Source organism: Myotis myotis, unplaced genomic scaffold (genome assembly GCF_014108235.1).
Source record: "Myotis myotis isolate mMyoMyo1 unplaced genomic scaffold, mMyoMyo1.p scaffold_m19_p_7, whole genome shotgun sequence".
Taxonomy (NCBI): domain Eukaryota; kingdom Metazoa; phylum Chordata; class Mammalia; order Chiroptera; family Vespertilionidae; genus Myotis; species Myotis myotis.
Window position 1 is genome coordinate 6660982 of NW_023416379.1, and position 14307 is coordinate 6675288.

Sequence of the window (14307 nt, forward strand, 5' to 3'; positions counted from 1 at the left end):
ATGTCCTATAATTATTATAATTATCATTTAAAAACAATTTCACTCTTCCCAGTTTCATGTCTTCCTTTAAAAACAAGTCTCAGAGGGAATTTATAGGTATATGTGCACAGCCCATGGACAAGGCAATAGTTTAGTGAAGGCCTGGGGGAAGGGTGGCGGGGAGTGGAGGGGATCAATGGGGGAGTGTGTGGAGGTGGGGGGAGAAGAGGGCATCTGTAATACTTTCAACAATAAAGATAAATTAAAAAACCAAAAACACAAATCTTAACGTTTATATAATGCGGCACAGAAGGCAGGAGAGAAAGACGCCGGCCCCTCGCTCTGCCCTCAGAAACAGCGCACTTTCTCCCTCCCTGTGCTTTATGGGTTCTAGAAGCACCGAGCAACTCTCTCCCCACAAACAAAACTCTGAGCGAGGCCCTCAGAGCGAGGGGAGGCAGCACGAGGTAGAGCTGCTTCTGCGGGGCTGAGCGTCTCTCCCTCCAGCCACCGAATCACGTGGAGTCTTTCCACCAGGGACCGGTACTGCCGCTAGCACCATGCATGACCTGGGGACCAGGAATCGGGGCAAAGGCGACAGAGCAACACCAGCCGTCCCCAGGCCCAAATTCTTTCCAAAGGTTAAGGCTGGACTTGCCCGCTTCCCTCGCATTGTGCTCCCGGCGGCCGTGGTCTGAGTCAGTGGGTCCAGAGGAAATGAACACAACCCTGGGCAGATGCCAGGGTGTTGCCCAACCTCCCGCCCCATGGCCGACAGAATGCAGCTCTCACGTGGCAGCGCGGGACCAAAACTGGATGTTTCGCTTCAGAGCCAGGCTGGGTGTAAACCAGTATGCGGAGCGCTGCTGCTGCGGAATTAAAAGCCCAGGAAAGCAATCGCAGGTCTGTTACATCGGGTTGACCCAGCCTGGGTCTCTGATGCCGGGGCCTCGGCTGACGGAAGGGGCTGCAGCCTATCAGGCCTGGCACCCCCAGGGTCGTGGCTGTCAGGCCCCGCCCAGTCCCTGCCAGGAGCTGGTGGTGACCTGGGGAGTGGACAGTGGAAGTGCCCGCCACAGTAGCACAAAGAGAAAACAGACTGGAACAGCAGCGGACGGACAAGAGATGTCCTATTAGTAGAACGATCACCAGCGAAGGAGAGCCATTAGTCTCTGTTCTCCGCCAAACCCACCTTTTTGTTGACGTCCTTTGAACCCACACTCATCCCTCCATTCCTTGTCCTGTCGAGGGGCAGAGCTGCCGGCACCCTAAAATCCCTTTGGGACCCCCTGCTGACATCGGCCCGCTGTTGTGCATCCCGAGGGTCGCTTTAGTGACCTTGGCAACTATTCCTCCCAGGAAGCCCCGTGAACCCCATGAAAATCCACTCATTGGAAAAGACAGGATTATCTTTGTTAAGAATGTGTCACACCCTGCGAGCCCTAAAACACAGCTGTGCCCTTAGCATCCCTATCATTCGATGCAGGTAGGTAACCAGGCAGTTTGCTAACAGGTTCTCTCTCCAGAATGCTGTTTCCAATTTATTTACACGGATACTTCCAGGATAATTTTAAAATTCTGCCTCAATGGACACATGTGCGTATAGACACATATATATGTTTTTAACCAAGATTAAACCAAACGGCTAAGTCCAAACATTACAACTTGGATTCTAAGCCAAGAACGCTAAAGTCAACACACTGAGTTCCCAGGGGAGAGAGGTGTGGAAAGCCAGTGGGGAGGGCTGTGCGGGGGAAACATCTCTATCGCATGCCTCTCCTTGGCTGCAGCGGGAAGGAAGCTTGGTAACATTTACTGACAGAGCACCCTTCGCCCTGGGCCTTGACGTGTTTTAAAAGAAGCACGAGACGGCAGGGCCCAGGCTGACTGCAGATCTCGTTCATAATCATCCGAGATGACTGGGGACCGTCCCACCCCTGGAGTCGGCAGCCGGGGGTCCCGGTGTGGCTTACAGAATGGAAAACAAGAACCCTGAGACGCACTCTTCCATCCTCCAGGGATGAGGGCCTGGGCGCCCCCGGACCCTCCAACGGCTGGCTCCGTGCAGGTGCCAGAGCAGGTACGCAGGAAGGCAGGAGTTTTTCACTTTTGTGTTTTGTTTCTTTCTTTTTACGTGAAATTCAGAACCAACTTGTCTTCCATCTATTAGACCTGTCCTGACCTCTGGTGAACCAGGTTAAATTCCATGTCTCCCCCACAAGACTGCTGTTCACTCTCAGCTCACTTCTTATTTCCTTCCGGCTAAAGAGTCCCGGATCCTTACGTCACCCTCCCTAAGGCATGGCTCTCCATCCCCTTGATGTCACCTATGGCCCTGCTTCTCACAGAATATGTACACACACACACACACACACCCCATCACACTCACACACACACACACACACCCCACACACAGCCCCATCACACTCACACCATCACACACACACCCCCCACACACACACCCCACACATACCCCCCATCACACTCACACACACACACACACACCCCACACACAGCCCCATCACACTCACACCATCACACACACACCACACACACCATCTCACACACACACCCCACACATACCCCCCATCACACACACACACACACACACCATCACACCATCACGCCATCACACCATCCTACCATCACACACACACACACACACCATCACACCATCACGCCATCACGCCATCATACCATCACACTGACACACATTTACATACACACACCATCACATACACACACACACACACACACACACACACACACACACACCATCATGCCGTCACACGCCGCCGCAGCCACCACCGCCCTAGGTCATACAGGGGGTGGGTGTGAAAGCTATAAGATGCCAGGGAACAACTTCCCAAAGCATCCATTTTAATCAACAAATTTTACATTAACAAAAAAAATAGGTACAGCCAGGCGGCCACTGGTGTGGCTCAGAGATTGAGCATCAACCTATGAACCGGGAGGTCATGGTTCGATTCCATGACAGGGCCCATGCCCGGGTTGCGGGTTCATTCCCCAACAGACACTCATGCCATGGACGGTCTGCACATCAAACCCCAAATCGCCTTCACTTGTCACGCTTAGCGGCCACATCTCCCTATCGTGTCCTCGGGGAGTTATTTGGTTATTAAACCTTAAAGCATAGCTTCTCCCTGCAGCATTTTTTCTTGCCGGATTCAACCCATTATTCTAACTTTCCAAATCCCGTCCGTCATTCGGGTGAGAGCCTGCTTCCCCGGATGCCAAACCCAGGAGAGGCCTGTGCCTCCCTCAGCCGCACGCTGTCCCGGGACCCGAACCCGGAGCGCAGAGGACAGCCATCTGTAGGGTGCTGGGCTTGGGTTTGATCAACTTCCCGTTTGCTGGGGAAGACTTATTTAAAAAGGGAACGCCCTCCCGGTGCACCTGTCCCAGAGGCGCGTATGGGTCATGATGCAATCACGTCAGCACCCCAAGGCTGGGGGCCGGGGGGCTCAGCGTTTCTAAATAGGAGCAAACAAAGCAGAAAGCTAGCAAGGGGCACAGTGGGGGCTCCAGCCTTTCACACACACTGTCTGGGATGTGATCCCCAGTTCTGCTTTCTCCCGAGATGAGGAAGGGCGTCAGCCCAGTGGTGAGGTTGGACTCTGAACACTACACTCCGTTCCTCTGAAGAAGTCACAGGACAACCGTGCAGAAACGCCAGGGGCTGCGCGGCTGCTCTTCCTGCTCCCATCTGTGTAAGTCAGCACTGCGCCCCTGAGAGCCTCGCTCCTCCCGGGCATCTACCTCCCTTCAAGTCCATGCGCCATCCACGTTCCCACGCCAAGCAAGGCGACCCTAAGGTCCAAACAGCAATGCTTGGGAGAAACTTCTCCCAGATTCTTACTCCTGACCCCGTACAGTAAGAACAAAGCATTTGGTTTTCTACAGTATCAATGCGACTCTCTTCCTTCAGAAAGGTGGGAGGACACAAATCCAATAACCCAGATGAAATCCTAGTTCTACAAGCCGCACACCTCTTTGGGGTTCTGAACACGTGCCCAATAGGAAAATCAGGATCTGCACTCCAAACAACTAAACTAAGTTTGCTTACTTATTTGGGGTATTTTCTTTCCTCCAGATGCAGGAAAGGTATTTTAAAAAGGTACAGAAATGCCTACAAAATAATAAGCAAAAACTATTAAATTCAATCATGTGTTAGGTGGAATCACAAATGTGAATATTCAGTAAGCCATATCTCACAGGTTTGCAAAAGTGTTTGTAGCCTGGGCCAGTGTGGTTCAGTTGGTTGGGCATTGTCCTGTGCGGCAAAGGGCCAGTTCGATTCCCAGTCAGGACATATGCCCAGGTTTTGGGCTCGATCCCTGGTAGGGGACTTGCAGCAGGCAGAGCATCCATGTTCCCCTTCACATCAATGTTTCTCTCTCTCTCTCTCTCTCTCTCTCTCTCTCTCTCTCTCTCTCTCTCTCTCAAAATCAATTTTAAAAATTTTAAAGAGAGAGAGAGAGAGAGAGAGAGAGAGAGAGAGACAGACACTGTAGTAAAGCATGCAGGGAGATCCTATGTCAATTCCCTTCGCATGAACTCAGGTGGGCGTGGGGGCTCCTGGCACCCCCAGGAAAGCGCAGAGCGGAGGGAGGATCCCAGAGCCCGCGGCCCAGGGCACACTCACCTTTCAGTGTCACCCAGTACTGCTTCCACTTCCTCCGGGCCACCAGCTCCAGCTTCTTCTCCTTCTGCAGGGTGACCAGGGGCTTGAAGAAGAGCCAGCCGGCTTTGCGGACCACCCCCTGCTCCTTCTCGAAGAGCAGGTCCAGCTGCTCCAAGGAGCTCAGGGACTCGCTGCTGGACTCGGCCGTCTCCGTGGACGTGTCTACGTTCTCCGTGTTGGTCCTGCTGATTTCCAACTCTCGCATGAAATTTTCATAAATGTTCTGCCGGAGGGGGTCGCTGCCAATCGCGTGAGCAGACTCGCTTCTCTGGGACAGGCGCTGCACCGAGCCCCCTGCCCACAGCGAGGCGGGCGCCTGGAAAGGCCCCGGGGCCTCTGCATGCAGGCCGTCCGAGCGGCTGTCGAAGAAGTCGCTGCCCTCCTTGGACCTCGGTTCCTGGGAGCAACCAGACGACCCCGATCAGAAGTTACGTCCCTCCAAAGAGTCCCCCCACCGCACGGCACACGTGGGATACTGTGGGTCGCTGGTGGTGTTGCCACTGAGCAAGATGCTTTTCGCAAAAGTGCATCATTAATCACGTCTCTAAACCAGAAAGAACTGTGGGAATAGTGCTGCCCAGCCCAGTTTATAGCCGGTGGAGTCAATGCTTCAACAGGGAAACAGAAATACCACTGAATCTCCTCCATGTAACCTACACTTAGCATCAAGAAATTAATGACTGTATTTAAAACACATGACTGAAGATTTCTAGCCTGATGCTTCTTTGCTAACTGTGAATCGGAGTCTCAGAGGCAAAAATTCATGTCCTTGCAGTCTATTTGTTTTTTTCCTGGATCCTTTTAAAGGTAAATTAGAAAATCCTAGTTCCAGGGTCAAGGGGGCGGGACACGGGACTGTGTCTTCTAGGCACAAACCTGTCCGCAAGGTAAACACGGCCTCCAGCTTCCGGCCACCTGTCCCGGTCTAGACTTGGGGTCTCTGGCATCTTATTTTCCCACTGAAACCATGCTCCTGAGATTCCTGATCCACAAAAGGTATACAGCGGAGCCATGCCCCCTTCCTTCATAATTAATATTGTGCACTTAATTTGGGAATTTGGGAATTTCTTTCATGAAATACTATGCATTCATTCTCATCTGATTACTTGAACATCTGTTTTATTTGAGGCCAGGGGTGGGGAACCTTTGTCCTGCCAAGAGCCACTTGGATATTTATAACATCATTCTCAGGCCATACAGAATTATCAACTTAAAAGTTAGCCTGCTGTATTTGGTCAAACATTTAATTAACTCACCCCTCATGCCTGGGCAGGGCCACGCCAAATGATTCCGCGGGCCTTACATGCCCCTCCAGCCCGACGTTCCCCACCCCTGTTCTAGGCACTGGGCATGCCGAAGACATGATTCTTGGCCTTCATATTTATTTCAACACAAAATCAGAGGCAGGCAACTCTAACTAAAATTAAAATTTTTATAATAACTGCTACCCCTACGAGGACTCTGTGCACTGGATACTGAACAGGCCGAGCACAGAACTGAAACCATGAAGATTTCCTCTTACATCTAGATTACAAGTCTAGTCATTCAGGAAAAATACCTTCCATACAGCCCATTCATTGGTAAATAGCAGGGAGGTGAGCTTAAATTATGACTCAAAAGATACTGACATTCCAAACTGGGAGCTTGGTTAAGGTCGCTCTGCTGAGAGATGCTAACCACACTCACCGACTCGGCTGCTAGGGGCCTTTCAATGTTGCTTCCTTATCCATTAGAATAAAAATGAAAGAAAATTGCGTCAAGGGCCATGCGCTGTTGGCCTTATTTTGAATACTGCAATGTGAGAAGGGGTTTTATTTTCCGGAATTCCACCCAGAAAGCAAGTGGCAAAGTAGCAATTCCTTGCTATCTTTTGTAGGAAAATCATCAGCTCCGAAGAGTGCTTCCAAATACCCAGGGACAATAAACAGCTGACCCCGAACACGGCTATTACTAATGAAAATACTGTTTTCCGTGTGTGTTTACACAGTGTCCCAAAGCCACATTTATTTATACATGAATACTTATGCAAGAACAGAGCAAATAAGCCAGCTGCGGTGAGTCATTTAGGAAACTTTCAAAATAGTTTGATTTAAAAAAAAACAAAAAACTGTCACTTGTTATTCTTCAAAAACTCTTAGGAAGTGAAGCAATGCTTCGCATGTAGCATTAACACGATTTCAGCAATGAGCGGGACTCTGACTCAGAGCCCCAAACACGGGGCTGCCTCAGATACCCAGCAAGAACCACAATGGGGTGTTCAGAAGAAGCAAAACCCCGTCAGAAAGGCACTTTCACGCCAAACTTCAACACGACCTACAAACACTCTTGGCATTTTTCTAATGAGAGACTTCAAGCGGTGGTGCTAACTTTGAAATGTTCAAAGGTAGCAAAGACAAAAGTTTCTCCCTGAGAAATGGGAAAAGATGACATTTTAATATGTGTAACTGATTCTTATACACAGACATGAACTTCCCCAGTCTCTAATAAATTTCTAAATCTATCCATCTAGAATCCTAATAGCCAGTGATTAGTAGTGTTCAGCAAATAGGAATGAATGCATGAATGTCCCTAAATAGGCTGGCTCTCTGGTTGTGTTTTGGGTGTGACGCTAACATGCCACGTGACACAGGTGCACTAAGCAGACTGATTTCCCTTCCCCCAACCAGATCATCATAAACGAGGACACTGTAGCTTGACAACCAGAGCACTCCAACAGAGAATAGAGACTCCAGATGTCTCTTGGTGCCCTGGGAGCTAAGGGAAAACTCCGGTCACCACTCCTCACTTTCTAGGAAAGAGTGCCAACGTCACCTTGTCATGGTGTGCGCGCACTTTCCTTCATTGCGGGTACGGACCGCCAGTCCTCTACAGAAGCTCCTGGGGGCTCTGCAGTCATGCGGCCCACACAGACGCTGGTCCTCCCCAGGGCACATGGAAGGACCATTTCCTACTCCCGGCCGCCCTCCCTCCAACTTAGGCACGGCCACCTGACATGCTTTAGCCAGTAAATGTGAACAGTGTCGAGGAGAGACACGCTCTACGCAAATCAGAGACGTGGGCTCGCTGGCTCAATGCCAGTGTCAATTAGGGTCACAGCAGATGACAACTGAACATAAGTCGGCAGGCGTGGCCCAGTGGTTGAGCGTGGACCTATGAACCAGGAGGTCGCCCTTGGATTCCCTGTCAAGGATCATGCCCGGGGGTTGCGGGCTCCATCCCCAGCAGGGGGCGGGCAAGAGGCAGCTGATCAATGATTCTCTCTCATCATTCATGTTTCTTTCTCTCTCCCCCACCCCCTTCCTCTCTGAAATCAATAAAAAAAAATATTTTTTAAAAAAATAAAAGAAAATGCAAATCTGAAGCAAAGGGGGGGAAAACCCACACCTGCAAACAAGATGGCAGGTCTTGGGCTCCCTGCTCCCTGAGGCCTCAGGACCAGCGGTGCGGCGCCTTCTGCAAACACACCCATTTCCCAGAGAGGAAAGCAGAGGCCTCCTCCGCGGTGCTGCACGGGGACCTCACTCACCTGCAGTTTCCGTTTCTTCCTGGAGAGGCTCCCTGTCCAGTCGCTGATGCGGCGCATCCTGGCCTTCAGGGTGTCCTTCTTCCCCGCGTCCTCCTCCGCCAGGGCCTTGGACTTCCTGCAGGGCAGCGTGAAGGACGCGTACTGGCCGGGGTCCCCGCGCCCCACGCGGGACAGCACGTCCATGTCGGAGGCGAAGGACACGCGATGGCTGAGGCTGGCGGGGGCGCCGAAGTCCTCATCGGAGAGGCGGGCCCCGCACGGGCTGCCCAGGGCGGCCCCCGGGTAGAGCTCCCGCAGCGAGGACAGGGACGCGCTCGGGTGGAAAGGCTGCGGCGTGTCCCCGGGCGCGAAGCCCGCGTGGAGGCTGGGGGCGGGCGAGGCGGCGGCGAAGGGGCCCTCGGCCTCGCTGCTGCCCTCCGCGTGGCCCCAGGGGGAGTCGTACCAGGACGACTCGGAGCTCAGGGAGCTGCCCTTGCTGGAGCGCGGGCGCGAGTGGGAGTGGGCGGGCGAGGGGCGCGGGCTGGGCGGCGAGGGCGCGCGGGGGCCCGGGCTGGGCGAGTAGCGCAGCAGCCGCACCGGCCCGCCCGCCGCCTCGGCCTCGGCCTCGGGGGGCGCCGGGGGGCGGCCGGCCCCGCTGTGGAACTCCACCCGCAGGCACCCGTCCAGCTTCCCCAGCGTCCTGATGAGCACCCGGGGGCTGCGCTGGTCCTCGCCGGGCGGCGTGGAGGCCAGGCTGTCGTTGCCCGCGTAGCAGTTGAGCAGGTGGCCATGGCGGTCCTTGGAGGCCGCGCGGCTCTCCGCCGGCTCCTGCCCCGCGTAGTGGAACCCGTTCTCGGCGGCGAAGGCGGCCTGGGCGCCCAGGAAGTCGCCCCCGGGGCCGATGGCCCGGGGCTTGGAGTGGGCGCCGCCTTTGGAGGCTTTGCCGGAGGCCGGCCCCCCGAGCCTGGAGGCGTAAGGCTGGTTACTCTTGAAGTGAGAAAGGCAGCTTCGGGCCAGGGACCTGGACTTGTACCCCGCGCTGCCTGCGTGGGCCCATCCGTGCAAGGACTTGTCGTCTTTGGCGTGGATGCTACGGATTTTCAGAGAGCAAGGCTTCTGCTTAGCACCAGTGATCGCATGGCTATGGTTTTTAGATCCTTGAAATGTGTACTGGCTCTCGGAGTTCCCCATTTTCACCTGGATGAAGAACAGGGGCATCAGTAAGAGCCAGGACCTAAATCGCATTCCGTACGACGGAGCTCTCTAACATAAGGAAAATGATCTTCATGTTGCAAAGGAACCAAGCAACTTCTCTCTGCCCGACACAACGCCGAGAAGCAGGGACGAGACTTGCCTACCGGAATCGGTTCTCCACACCGTGCAAGCAAGCCATTAGCCAGGTGGATGATACAGCATTTTTGTGTGCTGGTTACTTGAAACACATAATGTGTCCTATGAGGTCAATTCAGAAATTGAACTGGCATAAAAATTAGTTTAAGGCAGAGCTACCTTTAGGCTGGCTATTACAAGGTTTTGAATCAATAATTCTTAAAGAAAAAAAAATAGGGAAAAGTATCTTTCCTCTATCAGTCCAAATACAGTGATTTTTAATGGCCAGAGAGATATATTTTCATTCTACATAACATTGCTTACCAATATAAGAGAGCACTGCTAAAAAAACTACCACATTTATAGCATAACTCCAGCTTTCATATGTCACACAATAGAAGTGTCACAAGGAAGGACTAGAATTCCTCAACAGCTAGGCTGAGATGAAAAAGGGGCGGGGGGGGGGGATAAAAGTTCTCCTTTGGGGCAGAAAAACGTTTTAGTAAAATGAATCTCTAGAGCTTTTATAAAGTCTTTAAGAGTCCTCGCTTTAGAACACGAGGAGAGAAAAAAGTTTGAATATGGCTTGTATCTCAAAAAATTGTTAGATTCTTTCAATTCCCTTTAAAACCTCAAAACCCTCAATGAGTCTACTAGTGTCGCCAGCTCAAAGTGAAATTTGACCCAAACTTTCCCCACTCAGTGTTAGTAAAGCTGGAGTTGAGGCTTCCAGTTATGTTTCCAAACACATTTAGTAGGATTTTAATTCTTTTATATCTAAAAGGTACAGCCACAAAATCAAAGTCACACGGACTGACCAAATAATGAAACCTTCACTTCTATACCTTAGTCACAGTCATGCAACTTTGCCATGACCCACAAGTCAGGTGAGCTGGATTTACCTGAAGTCTAGTTTGTGCTCTGGGAGAGATCAATGGTCAGTTGGCTTTATGAGGTCCTGGGAGCAAGGCAGCATGGTTAAGAAGTGAGTCCACGAAATGACCCTGAAAAACAGACAATATGAGAAGCTCTGTCAAGCATTTTACATCAAGTGCCCCAAAAAAATAAAAACAAGGATTTCATGTAACTTATCCGGAGAAACAACTGCTGGGTCCAAAATCACTGTCAAAATAATAAATGAAGCGTCTGTGAACTGCCTGACTCATCGGGCTGTTTGGGAGATGTAAAGGAAGCCAGGACGGCCCATCCAGCCTTGTAAAGGCCATTAACTCAACACACAGCCTGAAGTCAAATGCAGGCCTTTGTTTCAGGGGTGAGCAGGTGAAAGTGCTGAAGTGAGTCATGGCTCATCTGTCACCACCACTAGGAAAACAACTCTCAGACTCACCACACCAACAACATTGCAGGAGCATCATCCTGAAGTGACAAGAAAGTTCATTGTTCTCTATTGGACCAAGTAGTAAAAACAACCCAGAGTGCCGAAACACAGCGAAGCAGCCCTTGGCTAGAGTAACTGAAGTTACAGAAGTTGACCTCATGAATGAGATGAACGGTTTTCCTCAAGCACATGTTTGGGCCTCACTGCACAAGGGGCAGGCGGCCCGCCTTGGGAGGGTGGGGGGGGGGGGGGGAGAGACAGGCCAGGGGTGCTGCCATCTGGCAGTGATCACTGCTGGGGCACAAAGCCTTTATTTTCTCTGCAGACATAGAAAGCATTGCTATGATATTTCAACAGTGAATTGTTTTTCTTTAAAGAAAAAAAAAGTATGAACAACCCTATACATCAACAAACTGGACAATCTGAAAGAAATGGAAAAATTCTTAGAAACAAACATACAACTTACCAAGACCTAATCTGGAAGAAATGGAAAATCTGAATAGACCAATTACTAGAAAGGAGATTGAATCAGTAATAAAAAAAAAATCTTCCAACAAATACAAGCCCAGGACCAGATGGCTTCACTAATGAATTTTACCAAACACTGAAAAAGAATGAACACCAATCCTTTCCAAACTCTTCCCAAAAAAATCAAAAAGAAGAGAATATTCCCAAACTCATTTTACAAGGCCAACATTACCCCATGATCAAAACCAGAAAAGGGCACTCCTATAAAGGAAAACTAGAGGCCAATATCCCTGATGAATATAGATGCAAAAATTCTCAATAAAACACTAGCAAACCAAACTCAACAGCACATTGAAAGGATCGTACACCATAACCAAGTGGAATTTATCCCTGGGATGCAAGGATGGTTCAATGTACACAAATCAATCAATGTACTACATTGCATTATAAGAATGAAAGAAAAGAATCTTCTAATCACCTCAATAGACACAGAGAAGGCATTTGACAAAATTCAACATCCATTCATGATAAAAAACTCTTAATTAATTAGGCATAGAAGGAATATACCTCAACATAATAAAGGCCGTATATGACGATAAGCCCGCGGCTAGCGTCATACTCAACACTGACCAGTTGAAAGCGTTTCCTCTAAGATCAGGAACCTTGCATGTTAGAAGGTCGATTTGGGTACAGACTAAGCAGGAACCACTCCCAAGTGGGTCTGCCTGAAAGATCAGTGTTCAGACCCACAGGGAAATGTCTCGGTGATTAACACAGTGCTGCCTGGAGAACAGGAAAAGGGGGTGACGGAGGACAAGAGCATGTGCATGTTAGGTACCAGTAATGCTGACCAGCTGTTCCCTGTCTCCCCTCAACCCTGCAGAAGGAAAACAGCCTCTAATTGTGGCAAGAAGGATGCCTCCAATATTCGTGAGGAATGTACTGACAGGAAGGGTGATCTCCCAGGGAAACTACAGGATTGTTGTCCCTGAGGAGTTTGGCAAGTGGGACACATACTATCTGTCATGCTTCAGCTGTGATTTCTGTCTAGAAGCAAGACCATGAATAGGTCAGATTTCAGCACCCCTGACAGGGAATTTGATGGTATTCAAGTTAAAATTCTTTTTGTTGATAGGGGGCTGAAAAGATTGAAACAATTGACTTCCTATGAACTTTTTTTTTTTTTTTAAGAAATACTTAACAGCCCCCCATGTCTTTAAATAGAAAAAATATATACACATTAGGTACACCAACCTGCAACAATAGTACAGATCAGGTATACCTAACATGCCATGAGGCCCATGATAGTTTAAGTAAAGCCACTCTGGAATAAATAATTACATGGCGCTAAGACTGTGCGTACTTGGCAAAAACTGTATGCTGTTTACACACTTTTTATAATTATTTTTAAGTTACTGAATAATTATAAAATATTCAGATATTTAAAAACTGACCACAAATCTCGTGAGCCTAAAAAGAAATCCCTGTCTTTCATTTTCTGAATTCCCTTCCAACCCCCATTCATGGGACTGTGTTGTGCAGCTTTTTAAGCTAAAATCCTAAACAAGAATGGAAGACTTTTTTTTCTTTTTTTTAAAATGTGACCAGTTACCCACCCAGGAAACATGCAGCAAAAGGGAGGAATTTCGCAAATACATCCTCACAACCCCACTAGCAGCTGTGACTTACTGGGTCCCACAGCAAATCACCTTTCAGGAAGACATTCAAGATTTACCTTTTCTTCATGTCCTTTAGCTCGCCTTGAGCTGATGCACCAGGTTCCCAGTCTCCACTTCCGGGGAGCATTGAGTTTAGAACAAAGGAAACTAAAGTCCTCCAGTCCTGCCTTGTCCCAAGCCCTGGGCCAGCTGTGCAGATGGAGCAACTACAGGGGAACAAGAGGAACCCCTGCTGGGCCAGATGGTGCGGCCGGGGAGGGCCAGGACTCACTGGGGACAGCAGAGCAGAGGCCTGGGGACACTGCACAAAAGCAGACCTACGACCGAGCGAGGCAGCTAGGGAAGCTCGAGATGTACATCCTGAGACACCAACAAAGCTTCTAACCTCACTCCAGAGCGAGTTTATACTGAAGTAGGAGCCTGATCATTGTCCAAGGCAAACATTTCAGATAGCGATAAGCGCTAAGGAGGAGATAAGAACAGGGCGGACCATCGTCAACCATAACAATATCTACCAGGCTCCCCTCACTGTCGGGTGGGAGGTTGGGGTGGGGGGCCTTCAATCATTAAGGAGACAAGTCTCAGAAGCCTCGCCTGGTTTGTGTCAGAGAACTTGGGCTTCAGACCTGCTTCCAGGTCTTAGATAGCATGTGAGAGCTTGGGGAAATTACTTCTACTTTCTGAATCTCATTGTCTATATTTGCAATTTGAGGATAAAAATATCTGCCCTACCTACCTTGCGGATTGAGAATCAACTGTGAGAATAACAAAACAAAACAAAACAAAAAAAAAACAATCTGTGAAATGCAACACAAATTTGCAGTAGTGTTATACATTTTTAACTACAAATTTCACTATATGTACTATAATAGTACATACAGACCTTATAATAGTCTGCTGTTTCAGATATTTTATTAATTATTACACTAATTATTACATATGTTTATATATAACATATATAACCTACTTTTGCCCCACTGTATGTGTGTGTGTGTGTGTGTGTGTGTTTGGGACTTTCCAAGTTCCAGTGTTAGCATCTGTCTGATTTTGATCAATTCCCCCAAATTATTACAGCCAGATAAAACTAGCTAACTTCTCTGACATCTGTCACATGCCAACAAAAACAATGACACAGCCATGTACCTGTATTATTAGATTCTCATGCTATAAAATGTAAAAAAATCATCTACATGCTCAAGGAACAACTGGCATTACCTTAACGCAGTCATTCTCAGTGCTGGCGATCTTGGCCCCCAGGGGTAACTGGCATTATCTGTGGACATTTTCGGTTGTCACACTAGGA

The 14307-nt window shown here is 49.4% G+C and overlaps 1 protein-coding gene across 7 annotated transcripts in view; it reads right to left on the reverse strand.

The window, feature by feature from the left end:
- The window catches only part of TIAM2 (TIAM Rac1 associated GEF 2), a 160626-nt gene that overhangs the window by 73325 nt on the left and 72994 nt on the right, over window positions 1–14307 (reverse strand). For 6 of the 7 annotated variants that reach the window (XR_004968698.1, XM_036316123.1, XM_036316124.1 and 3 more), the window contains 3 exons: window positions 10421–10522; window positions 8211–9386; window positions 4646–5081 (listed from right to left, as the gene is read on the reverse strand). Coding sequence is in view for 6 of the 7 variants with exons in the window: in XM_036316123.1 (XP_036172016.1) it covers window positions 4646–5081; window positions 8211–9380 (1606 nt within the window). In the remaining variant the exon portion in view is untranslated. The remainder of the gene's footprint in view (window positions 1–4645; window positions 5082–8210; window positions 9387–10420; window positions 10523–14307) is intronic. The other variant, XM_036316121.1, reaches the window with a different exon arrangement.